At 58.0% G+C, this 26,852-nt stretch overlaps 2 protein-coding genes and 1 pseudogene across 3 annotated transcripts; 2 read left to right on the top strand and 1 right to left on the bottom strand.

The window, feature by feature from the left end:
• The first annotated feature begins 3,793 nt into the window (after positions 1–3,793).
• LOC311169040 (GTPase IMAP family member 7-like) lies at positions 3,794–4,470 on the top strand (annotated as a pseudogene). Its single transcript has one exon. The product of its transcript is annotated as a GTPase IMAP family member 7-like (transcript).
• Positions 4,471–5,468: 998 nt separating this feature from the next.
• On the top strand, positions 5,469–7,063 carry LOC311169038 (GTPase IMAP family member 3-like; the record flags this gene model as incomplete). Its single annotated transcript, XM_084230733.1, is given in 3 exon segments — positions 5,469–5,496; positions 6,261–6,760; positions 6,764–7,063. Coding segments are annotated over 3 exon segments (828 nt in total).
• Positions 7,064–10,044: 2,981 nt separating this feature from the next.
• On the bottom strand, positions 10,045–12,126 carry LOC311169037 (GTPase IMAP family member 5-like; the record flags this gene model as incomplete). The annotated part of the gene is made up of 2 exons (XM_084230732.1): positions 10,045–10,922; positions 12,084–12,126. The coding sequence occupies 2 exons, from the start codon at positions 12,124–12,126 to the stop codon at positions 10,045–10,047; spliced, it is 921 nt and encodes a 306-aa protein (XP_084086858.1).
• Positions 12,127–26,852: the final 14,726 nt, after the last annotated feature.

Genomic DNA, 26,852 nt, shown 5'->3' with positions numbered 1-26,852 from the left:
AGGGAGATCTTGGAGGTGAGTGTCTAGGGCACAGAGTCACCTCAGGGGACCCCTGAAGTTGGGGGACTGGGTGGACCCTGAGCTGGCAGCATGGACACTCCATCTGCTGGGAGCCCAGGGCCTCAGTCCGGAATGCTCGGGGGTCTCAGGGCAGAGGCCCCACAGCCTGGTCTGGGCACAAGGGCCGGGGTCACGGACCTCCTGGGCTGGCTATGACCCGAGGCCCAGCTACCAGCAGCAGGACAGGTGCAGGAGGGAAAGGTGTGAGCTGGGCCTCCTGCAGCCCCAGTCCAGTGACAGGGAAACGTTTCCTTTTTCTCTGCAAATGCAAACTCCGCCCACATGAGCTTCCTGTGCTTGTGGCCCAGGGCTCAGGGCTCCACAAGGAGGACACACTTGTCCTCACTCGCAGCACAAGCAGCAGCTCAGGGCTCTCCCGGAGAACTCGAGACTTATCCATCTGCAGAGAAGGTGAGGCCAAGAGGGACGTGGGTGTGGTGATGCGCCTCAAGAGTGAGTGTGAGTGTGGGGGGACCATGGAGGAGGGCACTGGCGGGGCTGGCATGAGGGGAAATATGTCAGGAAACCAAGAGATTTACTGGAGCGATGCCACACGTCAGTTTAGATTTAATTGCTCATCTCATGCTTCATTAACAGTTTGAATCAAGAGGCCAAAAATAAATCCAGTAAGACGATCCCAGGTCATCACTCTATGCCTTTCCTGTCTCGGGCTGTCAGTCGGGCATTGCTGGGAGAATCCAAAATTCCTTTTGCTGGAAGATGGTTCTGGAAGCTGGAATCTAATCTAAGCAATAAAGGGTGCCCAGCTGCGGGGTGTGTCCTATTCTGGATCTTTCCAATAGAGTGTGTGTGTGTGTGTGTGTGTGGTGTGCACAGAGTCACGGATACACACAACTTCAGGATCACACCGACAGTACTGGTGGCAAATTATAAAAAGAGCTTAAAGTCGCTGCTGAATCCCCTCTCTCCAGCTGTTGCCCGCTGTCAGGAAGGCGGGGTGTGGCCCAGCGCCTCACGGTCAGGGCCACAAACCCCAAGTCCAGGTGTCCCCCTTGGGCTCGGTTCGCATCTGTGGGGTTTTTTCTTTTTTATTATTAATTTTTAAATTTTTTACATCAGTGTTCATTTTTAAACAACATGCATGTCCCCCCATCCCCTCAGGTGCATCCCCTAGAGTTTCCTTCCCCAGTGTGCCCTGCACCATCCCCTGGTCCCCTGTGCGCCTCCCTCCTCTCACCCCCTCCCTCCCCCCTGCAGGAGGTCTCTGGTTTATAATTGTCCACTTTTGTTTTGTGCTGTTATTATTTTTTAACAATGATGCCTCATCTGTGTTTTGGGGTAAACTTAGGAAAGTCCCCAATGCTCAGGCTTGGGAGGCGCGGGCCTGTCTCCTACGGCGTCGCAGGCGTTGCTTCTGGGGGTGAATCTGGACCCTCCTGCTGGTCCCGTGAGCATGAGGGGCGTGGTGCCTGCCCTCCCGGCCAGCCTGGCTTCCCCCCTGGGCCCCACCCCTGCAGGGACGCCCCCCCCTCGGGCCTGTGCGGCTGGGGTGCAGTCTCCTGCCCGGTCCCCGCTGCGTGCAGCACCCTGAGAAGCTCCCCGGGGTGAGTCACCGCCACCCCGTGTTTTCTCCCCTCCCCGCCCCTGTCCTTGCTGCTTCTCCCTGCGCTGAGGACGCCTCGGCTCCCCGGACACACACGGTCTGGGAGCGGGAGCGTGTCCACTCTCTGGTGCTAAATAGATGGAAAAAGATCAGAAACATGTTCCGCTGCTCCTCTGTGGAGTGACTGGGGGAGAATGGCTCCTCGCAGGTTCTACAAACCATGTTTCTCCCATGCAGCTCCCCAGCCCCACCTCACCCCTCGGTTCTTAGGATAAACCCCACTTAGTCAGGACGCGCCATGGCTTCCAACGCTGCTGATTCTCTTTCCTGACACGGTACCCGAGGGCTGTGCTGGGGTCACAGGGGGGGCACGGGGCACGGTCGTTTCTGCCACCGCCCGGGTCAGGCAGCTCAGGGGATGCTCCCCTCCCAGGACGAACTGTCAGGTTTCCTCTCGCCCGTCTGGGGGTTCAGTGAGGAGGGCGGGAGTCTGCAGCCCAGGGTTGGGTGGGATGGTCCTGGGACAGCTCCAGGCTGAGGCTCCCTGTGGCAGCTCCTCAACTGTGGAGTCTTCACCATCGGGGTCACTCTCTATCTGATGCCTCTCCAGGGCCCATGACGGTCACGGCATTGAGCTGTAACACACACATGAAATTCATAAAGACTGTGATTTGGTTTATGTTACCACCCAGCGTAGGAAGAGCTTCTAGAACTTGGAGTCAGATGCCAAAGCTCACTTCAAACACTTTGTCAGGATAGATTGCTCTGTCGGGCAACACCACACTGATAAAGACACGGGAGTCGGGGAGCAGGCTACATGATGCGGGATGCTGCTGAAGAGCAAGATCCTGGCCTTTTTATTGATTCACAGCATCGGTGTAAGGGGGCGGAGCAAAAGGAAAGAGGAAGGAGATGAAGGGGAAGGAGAGTCAGGAAAGGGGCGGAATATAGAAGATAAGGGGTTGTGAGTCTGCCCTCCAGGCGCTTCTCACCTGCTTGATGACTCGGTGTTGTCATGGAGATCACACCCTAATCCCCCCACCTTGGTTTCAATCTTATCAACAAGGCGTTCCACTGATCAGCTTCTGGGGTCCCTTGTTATACATCGACCCCGGTGTTCCCGGTCATACTCGTGAAGCACACCCTTCCCAGCGTGATCCAGCTTTGTGCTCTTGATGGATCTGAAGGGCACCTTGCGGGGCTCCTGGACCTAACTGACCAGGCCCTTCTGACCTTGCTTAGGATTCAGAATTGTAGGTAACAAAATGGCGGCCGGACAGGCCACCTAGGACTAGCAGACCCACACTAGGTCACAAGTAACTCCGTCATGCTCTCGTAAATATTGGAGTATTTTTAAATAGTGACGTCAAATTTCTCTTTATCTGGGTAACCTGAGAAAATGAGCGGCGCTCACCGTGTGCACAGAGCAAGCACAGACCCCAGGCCGTGCTCACATCCCGCCCCAAGGGGTTACTCCCTCGGCTGAGCCCCGCGGCCCAGCTGCCCACAGCCCCGCGGCAGCACCCGCTCCCCCCTCGAGTCCACACCCTGAGTGCCCGACGCGCCTGCTTTGGGGTGAGGACGCTGTCTCCCCTGCACGGAACGCGAGCTGCTCCCACCAGCGTCCTCAGATCGGGTGTCACGAGGACGCCTGAGCCTGTTCCGGATCAGGACGCGCGTGACACCGAAGGAGAAGACAGTGACGTCGGGCGCTGCAGACGCTGCTTTCCCGCAGAGCAAGGAGGGCGTGGGTGGAAATGAGAGAGTGAGAGGAAGGGGTGAAGCAGCGGCCCCAGGAGCCTGCAGCGCGGGTGTGCACGGAGGGCATGAGAGGAGGAGAGGCTGGGCTAGTTCTCCAGGCTTTCGTTTTTCTTCCATTTCTTTTTTTTGTTTTTTTGGTGGGACCCTCCCCGGTGGCCGGGGATCGAACCGGCGCTGCAGAGGCTGTGGGCAGCCTCGCAACCCAGCGCTCAATGGCTGCGCCACCAGGGGAGGCCCTTTTCTTCCATTTCTTATTGAGATTTCTTAGATGAACCATGTTTCTCCCTTGAGCTGCCCCAGCCCCACTCACCCCTCGGTTCTCAGGATAAACCCCACTTAGTCAGGACGCGCCATTGCTTACAGTGATTCTCTTTCCTCACATTGCCCTCTAGGTCCAACCCCGTGACCATGGCTGACAGTGAGGACAACACTCTGAGGATCGTGCTCGTGGGGAAAACCGGCAGTGGGAAAAGCGCCACAGGAAACACCCTCCTGGGGAAGAATGTTTTCGAATCTAAAATTGCACCCACGCTGTTACCAAGACGTGCCAGGCAGGGTCCCGGGAATGTCGGGGGAGGAGCCTTCTACTGGTCGACACCCCGGGGCTCTTTGACACCAAGGACACCCTGGACACCACCTGTCTGGAGATCAGCCGGTGTGTCCTGCACTCGTCCCCGGGGCCCCACGCCGTCGTCATGGTGATGCAGCTCAACCGCTGCACGGAAGAGGACCAGAAAACTATCAAGTTGATCAAGAGTGTCTTCGGGGAATCCGCCATGAAGCACATGATCTTCTTGTTCACGCGCGAGGATGATTTGGGGGACGATAGCCTGAGTGAGTTCATAGCACAGGGACCCGCGCCGCTAAGACGCATGGTCGAGGAGTGTGGGGGCCGCTGCTGCGCCTTCAACAACCGGGCGGGGGAGGCCGAGAAGGAGGCCCAGGTGCAGGAGCTGGTGGGGCTGATAGAGAAGATGGTGCAGAGCAACGGAGGGGCCTGCTTCTCTAACAACATCTACGAGGAAATGGAGAAAAAGATCAAAGAAAAGGAGGAGAAGTTGAAGCAAAAGTACATGGAGCATTAGATGAAAAAATTAAACAGGTAGAAAAGGAAGATGCTGATAAACCAAGGGAAGACAGGGAAAGGAAAATCCAAGAGCTGCAGAGGCAATGGGAAGAGCAGAGCAAAAATGCAAGGAATGAAGCTAAGGGCGGTGTGCTGGACGACATTGTGAATTTTGTGAATTGGGTCAAGGATACACTGTCAGGAGTATGGGACAGGATTTGGGAGTAATGTCAGCCTCAGCTTCCTTCCCAGTCTGCAGTGACGCTAATGCGGTACGTGCGTCCCCACGTGAGGCCATGGCAGTGTCTCCTGTCTTCCTTGTCCCTGCACCCTGACCTTGCTCCCGCCGTTGAGTGGTGGGGTCTTTGTCCCCTCCCTGACGTGGATGGATAGCAGGTGGCTGACGCAGCCCCAGGACTTCTCAGGTGGAGCCGGAACCTGCCCCCTGCTCCCTTGGGTGCTCGCCCTTGGACCGGCCACCACGTGGTGAGCAAGCCCATGGGACCACCAAGAACCCTCCATGGACAGGAGGTCCACTCACTGGCCCATCCTGGCTGACCTTCCATCTGCAGCACAAGTGAGGTGCTCCCGTCACGCGGATGCTTAGGGAGGGGTCCTTCTGCAGCACGCAAGGGCACGCTTGCAGGCAGCCGTGAGTCTGGCAGGACTGACCGTAAAGCAACGGGAGCCCCAAAGCCTGGAGCTGGCAGGCAGGGCGCTCTCACTGGTTAGATGTTCGGGGTGGACGCTGCAATTTCAGTGCCCCCCGTGAGCTACTCACGGAAATAGGAAGCCCTTGCGGCTGCGTCCATGCTGGGTTGTGCGTGAACCCCCCGGGAGCCCAGGCTGTGGGGAGGGGCCGGGTCCCCGCAGACCTGGTCTGGCCGTCCCTCCTGCATGTCCCACCTTCAGTGGCTGTTTCTTCCCACCCCTGTTTCCTCTATAAATGTGGGGATTTGTGGGGCATGCCCAGCCACTCCAGTGTGGGCCGTCTCAGCATGTCCCTTCTAGGGCACCATGGAAGAAGGGCTTCAGGACAGAGAAGGTGCCTCCAGACAAGGCAAGGGTCTTGCGAGCTCTTTATGAACTTGGGGGCCAGGACCTGAGCATTGGGGAGCGAACTCCCCTCCTTGGGGTGACTCAACTTATCAGCAACGCAGGACATGCATCTCCCCAGGAAATGTAACGTGGTGGGCTATTTGCTGTGATGTTTTCCGTAGTGAGGTTACATTTTTCTAGTAAAACCCTGTCATTTTGTAAGACAGAGATCAGGCAGGAACGACAGGAGTGGAAAGTAGGGAGGCCCTGAGCATCACTTTGGGTGGGAACAAAATAGAGAGAAGTTTCTAGAAAGGGCGGCGGCAGTCGTGGAGGAAAGAGCCCAGGGGCTCTGCCCAGCTGGGGTGATGTGTCCTCCCAACCCTGCCTGAGTGCCCTTCTTGCTTTTGTTGAGGGGCAGTTGGGGTTCTCGGTGCAGCCCCGTGACGGCAGGAGGGCATGAGGCCTCCTTGACCCCGCAGCCTGGGTGGGAAGCAGCAAATCTCTCTCTGGGTCAGGAGGCCGGGAGGTCCAAGGTCAAGGTGCTGGCGGATTTGCGTCTGGGGAGGACCCACTCCTGGGGCTGTGTCCTCACCTGGTGGAAAGAGGCCCCTGGACTCCTCTACTTGCAGGGACACTATCCCCTAATCAAGGGGGCTCCACCCTCACGACCCCATGGAAACCAAACCTCCTCCCAGAGGCCCTCATGCTGGGGACAGGTTTCAGCTGAGGAACCCAGAAGGAGGCAAACCCGCTTTCATGCCCCCCCAGGAGGAGGAGAGAGCTCAGGGCCCGGGCAGGCCCAGCTGAGGATCGTGCTGGTGGGCAAGACGGGCTGCGGGAAAAGCGCCACCGGGAACAGCATCCTCCGCCGGCAGGTGTTCGAGTCCTGGCTGGGGGCTCAGCCTGTGACCAGCACCTACCAGCAGGGGACAGGGACCTGGAACGGGAGGAGCATCTGGGTGGTCAACACGCCCCCCATCTTTGAGGCAAAGGCTCAGATTAAGGCTAAAGACATCAGAAAATGCTGCTGGTTCTCGGCCTCCGGGCCCCACGCTCTGCTGCTGGTGACCCAGCTGGGCCACTTCACGGAGCAGGACACGCAGGCCATGAGGAAGGTGAAGAAAGTCTTTGGGACAGAAGCCATGAGACACGTGATTGTCCTGTTCACCCACAAGGAGGACCTGGATGGCGGGTGCCTGCACGATTACGTGGCCCAGACGGACAACCAGAGCCTGCGAGCGCTGGTCCGGGAGTGCGGGAGGCACTACTGAGGCTTCAACAACCGGGCCATGGGGGAGGAGCAGAGGGCGCAGCTGGAGGAGCTGATGGCCCTGGTGGCGCAGCTGGAGAGGGAGCTGCAGGGCGCCTCCTTCCTCAAGGGCTCTGAGCCCTCCAAGGACCAGACACTCTGCGAGAAAGGGGGTGTTTGTCTTGTTTGCTCTGCTGACCTGTTCCTGTTTCTCCCGCCATCTTCCACCCTCTTTCACTCCAGCTGGCATCTGCACATCAGAGCATGTTCTAAACAACACCCTGTGGGTTCACGGTCCTCCGAGTCACCGATTCTGGAATGAATGTCCTGTCCACAGAGAACAGGCTGCTGTCCCTGCAGGTCCCTCCCTTCTGCCTCGGACACTCCTGGGGGGCCTGGACTCTGCCTGGCTGGCACCGAGCCCTGTGCCCCAGCAGAGGACAACAGCCCAGCCCCGGGCCGCCTTGTGGCCTGCAGGCGCCAACCTTAGTCTCTTTGCCCCGACGAGTTCATGGATGGGCGTGATGCCTCATTTTAGGCCAACGAGTCCCTCAGAAAGACAGTCTCTGTCTCAGATCTTTCTTGGCTCTGAGGGTGATGTCTGGAGTGCCAGCTGGCATCTTGCCACTAGGGTGGGGTGAAGTCAATGCTTGAGAGAAGAACAGAGACGACACAGACCTGAACCCCCCGAGTCCACTGGTCCCGAAGCCCAACTGACCTCTGAATTTCCCATTACTTCAGAATAAATCCCCTTATTGATTAAGGTATTTGAGTTTTGGTCTTTTTCTTACCTACATTTGAAAGCATTTGACTCCATATTTCTTTTTTAAAAATCCTTAAGCCTCTCAGGCTTCCTCTGAAATATGAGAATACGTGTCGGGGCCAAGGACATGGCCTTGGGGACAAGTGACCAAATTTCTCTCGTTCTTAGATTTAGGTGGGACCAGGGGCCTGGTCAGGTAACTGCTCACAGACTCTGAATGAAGTGACAGATGCTCAGACAGGACTGTTTGGGAGGATGCAGGGGTAGGAGGTGGCGTGGGGGGTAGGGGTGGGGCCGGAGCTGGGACATACAACTCAATTTCTTTCTTGAACATTCCCCTCTGAATAAAGAGCTGTCCAAGAACTTCTCCTCCACGCCGCTTAGCTCCAGGTCACGCTCCAACCTCACCCTCCTCGGACATCCACAAAGGTGGGGGCCCTCTGGGTCACAGGCAGCACTGCTTGTGGGCAAAGTGTGGGTGCTCTGTTCCCCGTGGGAGCCTGGGAATGACCATCGGCACCCTGGCGGGAGCCGCCCTCCTATAGCCCTGCCCCTCACACTTCCTCAGGCCTGGGTCACGCATCAAGGGCCCTTCCTGGAGGGAGGATGGACCCCCCGCGATTGTCTCCCAGACTGGACATGCCCCAGAGGCCTTCACCGCCACACATCCTGATCTGAAGTCTTCACCTTTCTGCTCTCCCTCCGCAGGCCCTGGGAGTGACAGGAACGAGTCACCAGATGCCCAGGATGACACCTGGCTGCCTCCCCGGCTGCTGTCGCTCCACCTCCTCTGTGCCTCAGACCCACCCTCTCCTCCCTGCTCCGCTCCCATCCACACAGCCCTGGTTCTGACCCCCCAGATGGAATTCTTTCTCCCCAATACTCCCCCATCCCCAGGCTTGTCTTGTATTTCCAACGACCATGTGCAATCTTCCCAGTACACCCACCCTTGCCCTGTGACATTGTCCTTGCCCTGGTAGCACAGGCCCTGGCAGTGCCATCCCTCCCTGCACCCTCTCTCATAGGCTGATCCCACCCCCTTCCTGGGCTGTGGCCTGCCTCAGCCTGACGTGACTCCCGGGAGAGGCCAGCACCACCCTGTCCAGGGAGCCTCTGAAGAGCCCAGGATAAACTTTTGTTGGCTGACACCCCACTTCCAAACAAAATCACCCCATTTTTCTATGCCTTCATCCCCAACCACACAGTGACTTCTTCCAAGCAGGAACCTTGTGTTATCTACCTTATGTTCCTGGCACCCAGCAGAGAGCTGGACACTCATGGTCATGTCTTAGTGTCCGTGGAGCAGGACCAAGTGGAGCCAGGAGGGATGGACAAATTAGGTTGGGTAGTCTGGGAAGGCTGCATGGAGGAGGTGGCCCTTGGCCTGAGAACTCTTCAAGGCCAAGGGCTCTTCCCAGCCCTTGTGCAGGCTGGGAAACAGTTATTTGCAGCTCTGGAGAGTAACACAGCAGCTTTACTGCCCACGGAGGATGATGGACAGGGGTCACTGAACCAGCCCTGTGCCCACCCCGTCCTCGCAGGCTGTCTGGGGTGTCTGTGGGCCTCCCTCACAGGGCGCAGGGGGCAGAGAGGGTGGGGGCGGGGCGGGTACCCCGAGGGGGAGGTTGGGGGAGCCCCGGGGACGCCTCCTCTGATTTCCTTTCTCCACCGGGTGCCTGGCCCTGAAATGGGGCGCCCCACCCTTGCTCAGGGGCCCTCACGTGACACACAGCTGGGCCTAGACCAGGATAAACAGTGTCACCTACAAGGAAGCTCAACCAGGGCCATTTACTCCCAGAAGGTGGGAGCTACCCCGCCCTGCTTGTGGGCCGGGTCAGTGACCTCAGAAGGTGCTTGGGTGTTTAACATCTGATGTCGTCCAAGACAAACAGGATTCATGGCCTCGGGAGCATGAGGTCCTCATGCTCTGTCCTGGCATTTCAGGGCTCAGCCCTGCCAGGCAGCAGCTGCGCCCCCTGCCATCCCCTCCCCTCCCCTCCCTTCCCCTCCCCTCCCCTCCCCTCCCCTCCCCTCCCTTCCCCTCCCCTTCCTTCCCCTCCCCTCCCAGCCCCTCAGCCCCTCCGACCTCCCCATGGCCTGATTCTCCCTCCAGCCCCGTCACTGTCTCCTGTGGGGACTCACGGGGACGGGGCATCTTCAGTTACCTCCAGCCTGGGGAACCAGTGTGTTTCTGATAAATAAGGGGACCTGAGCTCCGCCCCCCCCCCGCCCCCTGCACGCCCCCTCTCTCCCCAGCAGGATAGAGTGGGGCACTGGGCACAGGGCACAGGTGCACACAGCATCTCAGGCCCGCGCCCTCCTGCAGCCCAACTCCAAGGCAGTGGCCAGGTCCTAGCATTCAACCTCAGAATTTTTAAAAACAACCAGAGATGCCACTTTTCCTCTAGATTTTATTTACTGAAAAGGGCTGCAATCCTGCGGGGGAGGGGCTGAAAGTGCAGTCACAAAGGGAAGGGAAGCCCCAACGGGCAGATGGGCGGCTCTGAAGGGAAGGTGCGTGCAGAGCGTGTCCCCTGTGCTCAGTGGCCGCCAGCCTCAAGGTAAATTAAAAGGGCAACAGAAACCAACACGCACACGCCAAGGCAGGCAGAAGTTCTGGGGTGAGACATCACCCAGCTCCGGACTCTGAGGAACCCCCTCATCACCCCCGAGCTCTGGGTCTCTCTCAGCTCTTGCTTCTGCTTTTCCACCTGTGCCTGCACCTTGGCCAGGAAGGCCCTGAGCTCCTGCCCGCAGGCCCCGCCCCTGCCCCGCAGCAGCAGCAGCTCAGCCTCTGAGAAGAGGGCATTTCTGAGGTAGGCACCCTGCAGCTCCCTCTCCAGCTGCTCCACCAGGGCCATCAGCTCCCCCAGCTGCGCCCTCTGCTCCTCCCCCGTGGCCCGGTTGTTGAAGCCACAGTAGCGCCTCCCGCACTCCCGGACCAGCGCCCGCAGGCTCTGGTTGTCCGTCTGGGCCACGTAATCGTGCAGGGACCCGCTGTCTAGGTCCTCTTTGTGGGTGAACAGGACGATCACGTGTCTCATGGCTTCTGCCCCGAAGACCTCCTTCACCTTCCTCGCGGCCTGCGTGTCCTGCTCCGTGAAGCGGCCCAGCTGGGTCACCAGCAGCAGCACGTGGGGCCCGGGGGCGGACAGCAGGTAGCAGTCCCCGACGTCCTGGGCTATCTCCCTTGTCCGGGCCTCTGCCTCAAAGATGGGGGGCGTGTCGACCACCAGGAGGCCCCTCCCCTTCCAGGTGCCCGCCTCCCTTTGGCACCTCCTGGTCACGGCCTGGGTCCCCAGCTGGGACTCGAACACCTGCTGGCGGAGGATGCTGTTCCCGGTGGCGCTTTTCCCGCAGCCCGTCTTGCCCACCAGCACGATCCTCAGTGAGGACGATGCCGAGATCCTGTCATCTTCTGCACAGCCTGTGTGTGAAAGAAAGAGGGAGCTTTTTGTGCCCAACTAAGTCAGTAATTCTGAGGATTCTGGTCACAGCGCCTCATGGACGCCCTGGGTGGCCTCTGTCCCAGATGGACAGTCCCATCGGAACACATGTCAAGGTTTGTAGGCCACGTAGGAGGCTCGTGGGCAGAAGGGGACCCCCAGGGCAAGCCTGGGTTATACCCACAGCCCAGAATAAATCTTGCTGCTCCAAGGAGGGGGCTCCATGCCCGTCCTCCAGACCAGCCCACGGGCCTGCAGGAAAAGGGCTTCCCTGGATGGTGCTTAGCAGCTTCAGGCTGAATAATGTGGATTAGAAGTCACGAGTGAGGAAACCCCCAGGTGTGCTCGGGTGGAAGCACCCACAGCTCAGCCTGGGGAGAAAGGGAGTCTCCAAGGTCACGGCCTCGTGACCTCCACCCAGGGTGAGTTGGGGGTGTCTGCCCTTTGGGTGGGGAGTTGGGTGTTTGAAATGGAGAAGCCTGAAGGGTCTGAGTTGATGTCAGGGAGAGCCTGGCAGTGGCCTCGGGTGGGTGGAGGAGACGGTTCCAGGACATGGGCCGGGAGGATCATCTATGGGCTGACGGGAATCGGGAAATTATTGGAAAAGCGGTGTTGAAGAGGGTGCTATGGAACCAAGAACTACCATCTTGAAGGGGTGAAGAGGGTGAGAACCCAAGGATTCCCGCGTTTGGGGAGCCCAGGTGAATTTAGTTCCTCAGGCTCCTCAGGGCCCTGGTTTATTCCTCCTGCTGCAGTGGTTTTCCTGTCCTTCAGGAGCCCGGATGCTTTGTAGCAAAAACGATAACTACACCTCCGCGGGGGAGGTTTCCTCTCTTCAGCTGAGAGCAGAAGCAGCAGCAGAAATCATTGTCTCACAATTCAGTTCCAAACCCTCCGCCCTGTGGCCAGAAGTTTCATCTCCACGTTTCCCACAGGCTGCGCAGGGCGCCCCCCCAGGGCGTGTGATGGTGGAGGCAGGCGGGGGACAAAGGGCAGCTGCCTCTCTCGCCTTCAGGTTAAAACCACTGGCTTCTGCTGCCGTGTTTAAGGGAGGGGCAGGGGCATGTGGGGGAGATAGTGAGCCCCCCACACCGCCAGGGCCGGAGGTCTCCAGGGCTTTGGGGCTTTCTCACCTTCAGCCATAGTCCCGTAGCTGCTCTTCTGAAGGCCTTCCATTCCCTTCTGGAATAAAAAGTCTGACAACGTCTGAGAACACCTCACATTCAGACACCTGAGCATAATTATCCTCAAGGAACTATCTCCTTTGGCCATTTTCTGATCCTATTTTATTTTCAAGCATCTGTAAATCACTCAGCAGCCGGGGGGAGGCTGTGTAACACCCTGGACTGGAGCGTCTCTCTCCCCTCTTCTCACTCCTTACGAGAAAGCAGAAACTGTTTTTAATCAAACCCACGGAGGGTCTCCTCTCCCCTTGAGAAAGCATGAAATAAAGAAGGCATTCCCCTGGGGGACAGGGGCCAAGCGCCCTAAGAGTCTCCTCCACTCCTCTGGCCCATCCCTGTGTTTTCCGGGACCCAGGTCACGGCTCTAGTTCCGTGAGTGTGAGTCTGTGACACTTTCCCCCACAGGCTCGGCCGATAAAGGGATGGATTTCTTCCACCCACTCCCCTGAACTCGGGTGGGCCTCAGGCTGAGTCCCTCATCTTGTCACCATGAGTGTGTATTTGGGGAGAAGGGGGCAGAGGGGACGAGGGAACATGCAGCTCATGGGGTGGGAGATACTGAGGCCACATCTGCCCTATGGGGCCTCAAGGACCTGCTCCCCTCGCCAGGGTCACTGGGCCATGGACACTCCAGGACGGGCTGCAGGGAGGGAAATGAGAAGTCAGGAGGGTAAGACTGAGGACTGTGTCCTGGCCTGGTTCCCGCAGCAGGGGGTGCTGGGGGTTCCCTTTTCCTATCTGACAACCGGGTTGAAAATATTGCTCCAGCTTTATGGAATCCTGTGTGGCCCATGAGACCCCCTGGGCTAAGAAGTAGAGGATCTGCTGGCCAAGGCCGGCGCGGTGGCCGTGGCTGAGAGGGACTGTGGGGTGCTGCTTCCCAAACTGGTTTTCCACCCACCTACATCTGCTCTTGCCCAGTTGCTCCCCACCATCGCCCGGAGGTGGGGTAACCTGTGTGAGAGCCCATCAGAAACCAGTAGCAGGAACTAAGCCCTTGCTCTGGGTTCCCCTAGATGTGGTGACCCTCCCCGGCTCCCCTTACCAGGTGCTGTGCTGCAGGCTAGCAGCTCGGTGACTGTGCTGGGTGGGACACTGGAGGCCCTGGGGCAGGCTGCCAGACTGTGAAAGGGCTCAGCAGCTGGGACAGACCTGGGGAGCCAGTGGTGCTCAGTGAGGGCGCAGCAGGAAGCCTGGCAAATGCAGTTAAGGAGGAGCCTGCGTGTGGCTGAATGGCGCAGAACACAGCTGCAGGGAGAAGAAAAATGGGGAGATTGAGGAGCAGGTCCTCAGGCCCCAGCAGAAGGGAATCTGTTCCCAGGGTCACAAACCCTCACAAACAGGACCAGGTCCTGGGAGACTCAGCTCCCCCTTAACCAGAGCTTCCTGCTAAACCTGCCCTAGCCAGGCCCCTCCCATTTCCTTTTCACAACTTGTTAAAATAAGCCCAATTTGGAGGAAAAAAATGAAGAAGGCAACCACAGGGCCCCAGGTGCAGAAAGGCCTCCCCTCCACCCAGAACAGCCCTTGTGGGGTCACCATCGCCCCCCTCGGCCCCCATCCCGGGAGTACCTGCCCTGGCGACTCTCCGGGCCCTGCCTCCTCAAGCTGCAGCCACCAGAAGGCTCCTGCTGACCAGGGACAGAGAGGGCTGCAGTCCCCAGGGGCGGGGAGAGCCGCTCCCAGGAGGCGCCTCTGACCAGCTCTCCATGCACTGCCTGTGGCTTCCGCGCTCCCACTGGTCAGACCAGCCCGTGCTCAGGGGCTGGAGCTTAAGGGGCGTATATTCAAGTGGAGATCCATGGATTTGCGTTTGTCTACCCAGGGCTCCCCGAGAGCGTCATGGGCATGAAACCACTGAGCTGCACAGTGAGCCGGAGAGCACAGTGCGCGCGGCCAGGGGCCTCTCCCGAAGTCTGTGCGTGTCTCCCTCCACATCTGAAGTAAGAACAGTCGGGGGGAAACAACTTAAAACAATCGCTTGCTGACCCAGAGCCTCTCCAGTAAAATGAAGGGAAAGAGCGATTTTATGATCCACTGAGCACTGAGCTCGGCGCTGGTGAGGCGCAGCACAGGCAAACCCCAGAGACGGCCCAGCCCAGGAAACCTTCTGTGAAAACCCCCCGCATCCATGGTCTCAGGATCAATCTCACTGGTCCTCACTCGCCAGGGTCAGCCAGCCCCATTACCTTAAATTTACACAGTAATGGGGAGTGGGCACCTGTGTTCACTAATTGCCTTTATTCAAAGGGAAAGTCAACTTTTTGTATCTTTATGAGGAGAGTTGGGGCTGCAGGGAGCTGGGCACCTTGAAGTCAGGCTCCTCCCTTTGCTCAGAGCCCTCGTGGGTGCTCCCTGCCTCAGGCTCACCTTTCACAGATGTGCCTCTCCAGTCCTTGTTCTACACAGACAATTACATCACCTCGGAGTAAATATTTGACCATGTCCCTTCCAATCTGCGTAAATTTTCTGTCTTTTCTTTGTGGCCTGTGTCGCTGGCTGGACGTCCTTTCTGATGCTGAGCACAGGGAGGAGGAAGAAGCTGACCTTGAGGGAGAATCATTGTCTTACACCTTCTTTTCTTACTCGCTTTCAGCCTCTGTGCTTTACTGATGACTAAGAGATCTAAAGTCTCCCCGTATAACTTTGCATTTGTCTATTTAGCCTTTTGATTTGTTTCGTTTTTTCTTCATGTATTTGGAAGCTACTGGGGGTGGATCATGTTTGGGACTGCTGGGTCTTCCTGGAAAGTCCACACATCAGCCTTAGTAACGTCTGTCTTTATTGTTCACAATAGTCCTTGTTCTATGGATGAACTTTCTACTCATAAAGCAATTCCGTTTTCTTTTTGTAAGTGTTTTCACGGTATTCCTTTCCCCCTCTTTCTCTTTCACACTATGTTGTTATGCTAGGCAGAATTCTAGGATGGGGCCCAAGATCATGCCCTCCCCGCCACGGCTGTGTACAAACCCTGGCTAACTTCCTCCCCTTGTGTGTGGGCAGACGTGTGAGTAAGGTGGGTGTTACTGTCTTGATTACATGGCAAAGAAAAAGGGACTCCTAGTGACATCTATACATGTAATTAAGCTTCCTAATCAGTTGGTTTTGGCTTAGTCCAAGGGAGGCTTGTGCTGGATGGTCTCACCTCACTAAGAACGTCTTAACAAGGGATTCTCCTGCCAGCTTGGAGGAAAGCAAATGTCCACATTGTGAACTGCCTGTGAGAAGAAACAGCCTCCAGAAGACTCTAGAAGGACCGCAGTCCTGTAACTGCAAGAGCTCAATTCTGCCAACAACCTGAGTACACTTAGGGAAGGGTCTGGAGCTCCTGGTGAGAACACAGCGTGGCGGCACTTGGTGGAAACTGAGCAGAGGGCTCGGGTAAGCCTAGGACCTGACCCACAGACACTGTGCGATAATAAATGTAGGTTGCCTTAAGCTGCCAGGTCTGTGTGTGTCCTTATTTTATAGAGCCTGGCTGATTGGCGAGGCCGCAATAGAAAATGAGTACAGTAGTAGTATTTACAGTGAGTTTCTTGTAAATAGCATATAACTGGTTTCTTTCATCCAGTGTTATGGTCTCTGCTTTTTATTCTGGGGTATTTAGACTATTTATCACAGTCTATCTGTACAAAATATTAGACCACTTCATGTGTAGTTTAAGAAACATAATACTATACTTATGATTTCTCCCATATATTGTTTGACTTTTTGGTATGTTGTAAATTCCCTAATGCATTATTACTATTTTTGCTTTATACAGTCAATTAATTTTGAGCAACAAAATGTTAGAAAAATGTCTTTTATATTTATCCTCTTTTTGGCATCTCTGAAGCTTTTATTTTCTTTATATAAGATAAATTTATGTTTGGTATCATTTATTACTTTTGGCTAAAGAACTTCTAATATTGTTATAGGACAGGGAGAGGGGCAGCCCAAAACCCCGCAAACCTGCCTACTCAAAATGGGTTCTGCCATCCGCCGCATCAACACAAAACATATGAGACTTTAATGGGAAGGAAATTTAATACAACTAGGAAACAATACAGGAAAGGCAAACAATCTACTTTCTAAATCAAGCACCCAAAGTGACCCGTCCCCTCGTGGGTAAAACTCCATCCAAATGGGATTGGCCCAGAACAAGGCCCCAAAGCCTGCCACAAGTCTAAAGCACCTTCCAGTGGGGACCCACAGAAAAGGGTCAGAAACCACCAGACAATCCCGGAAGGAAAAGAGCAAAATCAACATCAAGATAAAAGCTGCCATTGTCACCTCCCCAGGGTCTTACCCACATCTGTGTCACCCAGTCCACGACCAAAAGACAAGCACAGTTTCTTCACGTGTCTCTAGGCTCCATGCGCCTCCTCCAGGTCTCCTGGCTCCATCCTGCTTCCTTCCTCAGTCTCTTCTGCAGCTTCTCCTCTCCCTGCTCAGCTCCACCCTCCCTTGGGTGGGGCAGGGAACCTGGAACTTCCCCCTTTCTTGGGGACCACCTGTTACAATATTTCTTGCAGTCCAGGTAAGCTGGCCAAGAATTATCTCAGCTGTTATTAGTGAGCTAGTCTTTATTTTACCTTCTTGTTTGAAAGATTTCTTTATTGTCTATAGAAATCTGTCAAACAGAATTTGCTTGCTCTGCCAATAAAGCATTCACACGCCTCTCCTACAGAGAATTCCTATAAACCATTAAGAAAAAGGTTTTTAGTTCATTGCAGCTCCACACACAATCGCCAAGACATGGATACAACCTAAGCACCCCCAGCAGAGGAGTGAGTCGAGAAGACGTAGTCTGTAACACAGTGGAGCACTACTCAGCCATCAAAAAGATAAACTCGTGACATCCGTGCCACGTGGGTGGCGCTGGAAGGGATGATGGTAAGTGAGCCAGGAGGAGAAGATAAATACTGGAGGGTGTCACTGGTGTGTGGAATCCAGAGAAACCAAACAAAGTTTCCAAACATGAAAACCAACTCTTGAAGCTGAACCAAAGATCTGGAGTATCTAGAGGGATAGGGGGAGGGAGACGAGGGCAGGGGCAGGACACAGTGGACACTGGGGAAGGGCCATGGTGGCTCAGTGACGGGAGTGCTACTGCACCTGAGCAGGGCCATCCTCTACCATCCAAACCCTAGCAAGGATGTCAGACAATGGCTCTGCAATGAAAGAGAAACAGCAGAAGGAAAGGAAGCAAGAGAGGAAGACAGAACATCCTTGTTTTTCAGTGGGTGGTACTTTTTAATATCAGCCCTGATGGGCTCAGCCAGGGTCTAAATTTTTTTAATGCTCAAAATAAAAATCCTTTTCTCTTTGCCATGAGTCCATTTTCTATCAAAACATGACTGGTCGTTTCTATTAGCTGCACACAGACTCCTGAAACACCCGAAGGATGCTTTAAAGTTAGACACGTTTCTTTTCAGACTGTGGACAGACAGTCAAAGGGGAACTTGAAAACTTAAGAAGTGAGCCGGAGCCTGTGTGAAACTGAGCAGTGTTCCAAGCTCCTGTGTCATTGAAACTGGCTCTGAAATGCGGCTTCCTTGGGAATGAAATTCTTATTTCCCCGCTCAGCTCTGGGGATGCCGTTCCTGTCTTGTCCGCTCCCCTAAAGGCGGTTTATCTGACATATGAGATATTAGGAAAATCCAGCTGCTGAGATGGTTCCTAGAAGCAGAATCCCAGACGAGGTATTCATTGGAATTTTCAGTCAAGTACTTTAAAATAGCTGTTCCAGAATCAGCCCTTCAACCTGACTGACCAGGGTTAGCAGCACACTCTTTTAGGAGTATTGTATGCTTCACGCCGGGAGTTCTTATTTCCCAGCAAGCTCGTCAGTCATAAAGATTCTGTTTATTCTGTCTTCAGTGAACAGGACAAAGCTTCAGAACATCCAGCCCCCCTCCTTGTATGGGGGTTAGCCTGTGTGTTTCAGGCTCCCTGGCTCAGGGTCAGGGATGGAATCTGGCTGAGCCTCCATCAACTAAGCACCTGTAACTTACGTGAAACAGACTGTCGGGGCGTGAGCGGGCCTGCGCGTGGCCGTGGGCACGAGTTGGCTCCACTATAGAGTAAATGACCATGTGTCCACCACCGCCCTCTGGGGACAAAACCACAGGACAGAATCAAGGACATGATCTCAGGACCTTCACAGCTGACTTATCACTATAATTTTGTTATATTCAGTTAAAATGTAGCTTTTACTTTATTCTATTCAGTAGCAGTAGTATTTTAAAGAAGAAAAAGAGTTTCCAGTAGCGTGCATTGACTTTAGAGATTTGCAAATGAGAATTTCATATTTACAGATTTCAAAGGTCCTGTTACTGTATTTCAAAATACACAGGAACTTTTAAAATAACCCGGTTCTTTAACCAAGAGAGTGATGTAAAGATGTAAACACTCACAGACCCTCATTTACTGAGGCCCCAGGGACCCTCCTCCACCAGGACTTGAGCAAACACTGGTCTGGCTATGCCCTTGGAGTCTTGCATTTCAAACCAGGGGTCTTTCTCAAAATCATCATTGCTTTTTGGGGAACAATTGACAACATCGACAAACCACAGCGCAAAGTGGGCAGAGCACAGAACAAGTCGGAACACAAACCGCATATTTTGTGTGGAGCAGCAGGAAGAGAAATTTGCAAACAACAGAGACACAATAAAACAAGCAGCAGCGTCCTGCTCGGGGCTCTCGCCAGGCGGTTCTCCCTGGCCATGGCGGGCCCCCTCTCTGGACCCCATGGCCTTAGTCGGGCTCCCCACGAAGGGCTCCGACGTCCCCCTGGCCCGGTGACCAGGCCGTGCAGCTCGTCGGTGTCGTGCGCCCCCGGTTCTCCAGTCCCAGGCCTGGATCGGGGCCACCAGCTCCCGCACCTGCTCTTCGGCTCGTGCCTTCGGGCGGTTGCTCAAGGCTCAGAGTGGCCCCCACACGCGGCCAGCACCTCCCCGAAGGCCCTGTTGTCCGGACCCTGCAGCCTCCGTCAGGGCCCCCCTGCAGGTCCTCCTGGCGGGGAAGGGGAGCCCGGTGGGGCCCAGCGCGGCTCCCCGAAGCCCCTCCTAGCGGTGAAGCGGCCCCGCTGCGCCCCCCAGCAGCAGCGTGGGGGCCGGGCCGAGAGCGAGAGCAGCTCCCCCTCCCGGCACAGGGCGTCGGGGTGGCCCCCCGGAAACACTCTGGGTGTGGATCCCCACCAGCTCTCGCGCCCCGGCTTCCCCGGCTTGGCTGGCCAGTCCCGGGTAGGCCTGGGCGCCAGCCTGGCCTCGAGCGGGCCCCAGGAGGTGCTCCCCGTGGCGCTTCTGCGGGTCCCGGTCTGGCCCCACAGGACGACTCCCAGCGGGGTGCCCCGGCGCGTCCCCTCGCGGTGTCCTGCGAGGTCCAGCGGGCGGGTCACCCGGGGCTGCTGCAGGGGTTCACCAGGCGGGAGACGCTTCACCAGGCGGGAGGGGCGCAGCGCCCGGGTACTTAAAATGGAGCCGACGCCATCCCCAACCTGAACAACTCAGGGTTCCGGGGCCGGGGGTGTCCGGGCCTGCAGGGGTGCCCCCTGGGTCCTTGAAAAAGGCCCCAGAGGGAGAGGGGTTTGGAGGCGGCTCTCCTCCAGGGACACGCGCCCAGTTCTCCGGGCTGCGGGGACTCCGCCGCGGAGTCGCCAGGGGGTGCGGGACCTGATCCCCCACCCGCTCTGCGCGGTCTCTGCGGGGCGCCCGGGCGGCCTCCTGGGGCCCAGAGCCGCCTTCCCTGAGGCCCCGCGGCCCCCCGCCCCAGGGAGCAGCTGCGGCCGCGCCCACACCCCGCGCAGCGCGCGTCGTGTCGCCATCGGGCCGGACACCGTCTGCGGGAAAAGACCCGCTGGACGCCCCTTCCAGGCGCGGGTGTCCGAGCGCGGCGCGCGGGGCTCTGGGGGGAGAAGCTGCTGCTGCTGCTGCTGGAACTCGGGCCCGCAGAGACCCCGTCACATTCCCCCGAGGCGCCGCAGCGGGGGGCGCCGGCCCCGCTCCCCGGGACCCGCCAGGACGCGCCCCGCACCAGGGGGCTGGACACACAGACGGGGTCCGGGGAGGCGGGGACCCGCGGGCTCTGCGGGCGGGGTGGGAGGAGCCCCGGGGGGCGCGGGCGAGGGAGCCCCGGGCGGGGACGGGCCGGCACCGCGTGTCCAGCGGGTCACGGAGGGCGGGGGCCGCGGGGGGCGGGGGAGCCCCCGCAGCGCCGGGACCAGACCCCAGGCCGCGCTCAGGGCCCCCGCGGCGGGGGCTGGGGCGGGCGGGGCGGGCCGGGTCTCCTCATCCCGGGGCCGGGCCGTGTCCTCCGGGCGGGGCCGGGGCGGGCTCGGGAGGGCGAGGCCCGCGGAGAAGGACGCGCACGGCCGCGCCCAGGCCGAGCCCCCCGGAGCCGCGGGCTGTCGGGGGCCGGGGCGGGAGGGGCGCAGGTGAAGCCTCAGGTGGGACCCGGGTCAAGGTGGGGTCACGGTGGCCCCGCGGGCGCCAACACCGGGTGGGCCCAGAACGGCCGACGGGGCCTCGGGGTCCGGCCCGCAGAGAGGGCGCGGGGGGCGTCTCCTCCGGCCATGGCCGAGCCCCTGGACCCGGCAGGGTCCGCGGCTGCCGCTCCGCCGCCCGCGCGGGGGGAGGGACCCTCGGGAGACGGAGCCCTCGGGCCGGCCGGGGCGGCGCTGGAGGGCGCGGGGCGGCGAGGGGCGCGGTGGGGGCGTCGGGCCCCCCTGAGTTCTCGGGGCGCTGGGCCTCCCGCCCCAGAGGACACGGGTCCCGTGAGCTCCACGCCGAGGCCCCGACTGGTGCTGCCAGCCCACCCGGAGCTGCGCCCGCCCCTGTTTTTTATGAGAAAGAAAATAAATTTTTATAAACTAAGTATGTGATGATTCAATTTCAAAAATAATTGTAAGCAAATAAGACTTTTTCCATCTCCCCCGACCCCCCGTCACTACTCTCCTCCTCTGCGGGGCGACACTGCGCAGGCCTTGCTGGCTGAGGGGACAGAGGACACCCCAGGGAGGGGGGTTGCACCAGTGGCCCCAGGAAGAGCCTGGGGAGGGGGTTAGTGAAGGTGAGGACGGGGCTGGGGCCTCAGGGAGCCCTCGGTGCTCTGGGGGGGGGGGAGCCCCAGGAGGCGGAGGTCAGGCTGTGTAGACTCGAGGCTGGAGCGGGAGGCGGGTGAGCTGTCCAGGACCCTGCATGTCTCCTGAGGGAAGTGGGAGATGCCTGTAGCTGACTGTTCCCATGTGACCTGCGGGCGGGTGGGGGTTGGGGAGCCCTGTCCCCACTCCAGCTTCAGACTGTGCAGGGAGCAGCTCCCCAGGCCTGCTGCTGCCCCTTCACACCCAGGCCTGGCCCCCTCAGTGCAGGAAGCAGGGCTGTTTTTCCCAGAGCCCTGGCCGTGACCTTTGAGGGGCCCCTGCTTCCAGACCCCGTCCTGACACCCCAGGCTCAGAGCTCAGCCCCGCTCCCGCCAGGCCCAGGCACGAGACCTGTAGATTTTACTTCTCTCTGAGCTCAGCTCTGCCCAGGGAGACGCGGCTTCTGGGCGCTTTTCCCAAGTGTGAAAACAACCGTGTCTGCTTCAGCATGTGAACGGAAACCACAACCCAGGCCGCGGGGAGGGAGCTCGACCCCCTCACCCCAGCCCTGAGCTCGCCTGGGGGGCCTGAAAGGACCCGCCTCCCCTCTGCCCAGACTCAGCAGCCCTCCTGCCCTGAGCTGGGCCCCTCCTGAGTGATGGTCTCCCCCAGAAGGCTGGTTGGCAAAGGGAGCGACTGGGGGAGATGGAGAAGGGGCGGAGGCGCTGAGCAGGAGGCAGAGCCGCTCGGGTGAGGAGCAGACCAGTGCTGCTCAGGGGCTGAGGAGGGGCCAGGCCTGCGCCTCCTCTCAGGCCCCCACGGCCGCGGCTGCATCTCTCAGAGGCGGCAAAATGGCGGGAGCTGGGCTGGGCCGAAGCCTTAGCCTGATGCGCACCTGAGGACCCCAGAGCCCGTGTACTCACTCACACATGTGTACTCACACTCACACACCTGCTCACATGTACACTCACCCACCCACACACAGTTACTCAATCACATGCATAGAATCATTCACACACTCATCCACTCACATACTTGCACACACACTTTCACAAACCACTCACAATACTCAACCACACTCACACACACACACTCACACTCACACCCGGGCTGACCATCCAGCCCCCATTCACGGTGTCTCCCACTTCAGGTCTTAGCTTGAGGCCCTCTGAGGAGGAATTTGTCAGAGCTCGGGTTAGCTGGAGACCAGGCAAGGACGTTCTTTCCTGGCAGGTGGAGGAAACGTCAGGGAGCAGGAGAGGTCAGGCTACAGTGGTCAGAGAGGGTCACTAGGCCCCTGTCCACTGACAGGACTCTGTCTTGAGCGTCCCCACACAGCGATAGGATCTGAATTTTCACCAGAGCAGTGTCCCTGCAACAGGGTCTCCTGGCCTTCCTCCACTGTGCAGCAGGGTCTCCGCCCCTCCATCTGACACAGCTCAGCAAGGGGCACCAGAACTCACTAAGGACACTGCTCAATAGTTTACCGGTCACTGTCTGAGTTCTTCACCTGTGAGCACAGTTGCACTACTCAGGCTCAGGGAAACACAACAATGGGATTTATTTAACAAACCATGGAAAAACAGAGTTACTGAGGCCAAAAATGGCCTTTTTCTCACCTGAAGCTGTGTCCAGTGTTTTTCATTCCTAAACAAAACAGCTAAGATGGCTTCTTCCCACCACTGAGGACTCGGAGCTCCTCTCCCGAACAATAGGCCACATGTCCAAGATGCTGACTTCCTGCCTCTGCTGACCTGGAGCGTGCAGAAGCCAGACTCTAGGCCAGGTTCCGGCTCACGAAGACAACAGAAGGCGCAACAGGAGATGCTCCAGGAGTGCCGGGAGGGCCCAGCGCAGCACCAGACAAGAGACACTCAGACAGCAGCTGCAGCAGCCGGAGGACCTGACAAACAGCCCCACTCATAGCTCAGTGAGGGACCCAGCTCTGGGTCTTCGCCTTCCCTGCCAGGCTGTAATCGCAGCAAAACTGGGAACAATTTCAGGCCCTCTGATACCCGCAAAGCCTCTGAACTTTTCCTCTCCAAGGCTGGCTGCTGGAGGGCTCCACTTTCAAAGGCCCACAAGAGCCTTCTGGAAGATTGGCGCGGTAGGGGCTGGAATCTGCCGACCCTAAATGCTGAAGATCCAAAAACCTTGAATCCAAAGACTGAATAAATCCTCATCCCTTATATTGTTATCAGTCACCCTACCCCAATATGTGATACTTTTTAGCATTTTTCCTGAGGCTATCTATCCTCACCAGGAACCTTCCAGGGGGCCCCACCTGTGACAGCGTATGGCTTCAGCTACCACGTACACATCATCCAGTGTCTGTCCCTCCATCCAGTGTCTTGCCCTCCCAGAGTGGCTGGCAACAGGACTGTTATATCAGGGTGCACTCCCCACACCTCAACCCATGCCCCAGTGCACATGTGGAGAGGGAGGCTGGGCCTGCGTCTGCACATGGGGAGGGGGCATGAGCTGCCACCGGGTCCATGGCCATGGGCAGGACTCACCCCATTGACTTGGGGTGGAATGGGGGCTTTGGTGGATGGCCCGAGTCTCCAGTCTGGGCAGCAAGCTCAGAGTCTCCACCCGGGTCAGCGCTGCCAGGCCCATCCACCCGCAAGGTCCCTGACAGTCAGACAGGTGGGGGGGACATGCAGGCTGCTCCAGAGGAGACCAAGGGTGGTAAGCAGACAGGGGGTGGCGGTGACCGATCCCGGGGCTGACAGCAAGGACCCCCGACAGGCCACGGTCACTAAAAGCCTCTGGTCCCGGGTCCGGCCCAGGGTCCGCAGAGAAGGCTGGTGGGAGACTGAAGGGCAACCCCGGTGATTTTGCTCCCTCCTGGCCCAAATAACCAGGGGTCAGCGTGGCCACAGAGCTTTCTGGGGTTCCAGGTCCTCTTCCCACCTCCCCACAGACCAGACTCTGCCCTGACTTTGCACCTGGGGTCAGTGGGGGTGCAAAGTCACCTGGGGGACTGGTCAGAAAGAAAGGGGTCTGCACTCCACAACCCTCTGCCGGCCCTCCATAAGTGTCTTCCACTCTCTTCCCATCTCCTTCCTGCAGTTGAACCCCGTCTCCTTACAGCGGTGGACACAGCTGGTGCCCTGACCAGCAGGTCTTGTGCACGGGCCAGAAGCAGCAGAAGCAAAGCCCCAGGACATGGTGGCCATGGTCAGGGCAGATCTCTGCTCGGGCTCCATGATGGCCATGCAGAGGGGGGGACACGCAGGGGCTGCTCATCCTTCTGAATGGGCGACTACATCAGCGCCTCCTGATGAGGGGGCTGGCGAGGATGCCCCCCCGCACTCTGGGACCCTTTGACGTGTGCTTAGGACTTCCAGCGTGCCGGCTGGACACGACCGGGTCAGGCCAGAGGGAGGGAGCCCCGCAGGGCCTCGAGGTCGGGCTGGGACTCGGGTCCCCGGTCAAGCAGGTTCAGTTCCGGCGCCCCGGGATGCGGGCTCGTGATGCTACTCTCGGCCAGTCCTCCGGTGTGGGCGATGCCGAGCATCAGACGGTCCCAGAGCGGCCCAGAGAGCCGAGCAGGAAGGTCCCCGCAGGTCCTCGGCCTCGCCTCCTGCGCCCGCCCTTCCTGAGGAGCAGGTGGGCCCGGCCGGCCTGCACGTGGGGGTCAGAGCAGGCGGGACAGGGGGTCTCACCTTTGGGAGCCGCCTGGACTGAGCTCAGGCTCCTGAAATCCCCTCTGTCCAGCGGCTCCCGAGACCCCAGGCCAGCGTGGGCACCTCTGCCTGCAGGGAGGGGGCGTCTGAGATGATTCCACGGATGCTGGTTTCTTCGGGGTCACCGTACCCCACAACAGAGTGTGAGACAGGAGGAAAGGAACAAGGGCTCCTCGGTCTACGATAGGGCCCCCCGGGTCCAGTGGATTAATAAAGCGCCCCCAGTCTCGGGAAACTTAGGGAACGGCTCCCGGATGAGTGAGATCAAGGCCGAGCCCTGAGCTCCTCCCCAGGAACCCCCTGAGAATCCCAGACCGCGGGGTGGGGGCGGCGGGGCGAACAGCCCCCCTCAGTGCCGGGAGTGCTCACCACAGTCCCCTCCTCGCGCGGCTCACCCCACAGTCCTGTGGCGACCGCGTGTCCTGCAGCGCGGATCCCACCATCCTCAGCCCGTTCCCCGCACATTCAGGATGGGGAGGCCCAGGCCGCACCCGCCGACTCCACCGTGTCGCCTGTGGGGGTGATACAGGTCCCAGGCCCTGTTGGGAACCCCGCGGTTATCTTGGCCAGAGGGAGCCTCTCCCTGCCCACAGCCCTGGGTGGCCCCTCCCAGGGCCCCGCTGTGAGGAGAGGGTGTCCTGGCAGCAGCACCAGGGGATGGAAAACCCCACGACAGAGCTCAGGGAAGGTCTCATGGATAAAAAGGAGCAGGCGGGTGAGTGTATCGATGAGATCCCAATGGAATCCACCCGCTATAAATACCACGGAGGAGAGTCTAGTGGAGGGGCTTGGAGCAGCTGGCCCAGAGGGCTTGGAGACTAGGCTGGGACTCCATGGGGGTGAGTGAACATGGAGCCCATCGGGAGACTAAGTAGGGAGGCCACTGGAGAGGACTGTGCCCTGGCTTAGGGGTGCGGGTGGTCAGATTATTACAGGGCAACCCCACTCTAAAATGGGTTGCCTGACTGTGAGTCATCACCTGCGTGCTTTAAAAGGGACTTACACTGCAGGCACACACAAAAGCTTAACAAAAGGTTTATTTACAAGGGAAGGGGAATGAGGAAATGTACAACTCAGGGAGAAAAGAGGGAGATAAATTCTTAAATGCGTCCTACCTTTCCGCCAACCTGGAATCCCAAATGATCTGCAGAGACCAAACCTGCCTTGCAGGGAAATTATAGACCAGAGGCATTAGTCATGGGAGGGTGTGGGGGAAGGGTCAAAACAGGGGAGGAAAGAGCGCAAGGGACTGTGGTGATGGATCTCGGTGCTGCAGTGGGAGATTTATGGGGAGTACACAGAGGGGAGAAATCAAAAACTGTGCAAAAATGAACAATTGAGTAAGAAAGTAATAAAGTTTAAAAGCAGGGCCTCCCTGGTGGCGCAGGGATTAAAGACACAGTGCTATCAAGCTATCATCAGTCCCTGTAGCATGACTCCAATCCCTGGCCAGGGAGGGAGCTACCCACACGGCGCAGCAGACCTCTCCTGTCTCCCCGCTGCTCCCCTCAGCAGTGGATTTCAGTAGATTCGCCTGTTCTGCTCCCTGGTCTGTCTCTGGGGAATCTGCTAACCCTGCACACCTCTGGCCTACACCCCAGCTCTTGTCTGCATAAATAAATAAATCTTTTTTTTAAAAGTTTCAAAACAAACAAACCAAAACCTACTGGTTCAAAAGAAGAATCACTTGAGGGGCGGAGCAACATGGCGGCGAGGAGACGCTGCGAGTAAGATCTCCCATTAAAAAACGTTAATAGGGAGGAAAAGCAGCAGGTCCCAGTGAGAACTGGGACAGATAAGATAAACGGACGACTCCAGCAAACTACCCGAAGAAGAAAGTGGCCATAAAAGAGGACCAGAAGGGAGGAAAGCACAGAACCCTGATCCCCTCCCCCACCCACAGAGGCGGCACTCTCCGACCAGCAGAGAGGAGGAAAACAACAAACCAAAAGGACCAACAAGAAC

The sequence above is a fragment of the Talpa europaea genome (assembly GCF_964194135.1).
Source record: "Talpa europaea genome assembly, chromosome: 3".
Classification (NCBI taxonomy): domain Eukaryota; kingdom Metazoa; phylum Chordata; class Mammalia; order Eulipotyphla; family Talpidae; genus Talpa; species Talpa europaea.
The sequence above is the reverse complement of the archived record's forward strand: the minus strand, read 5'-3'. Positions and strand labels throughout refer to the sequence as shown.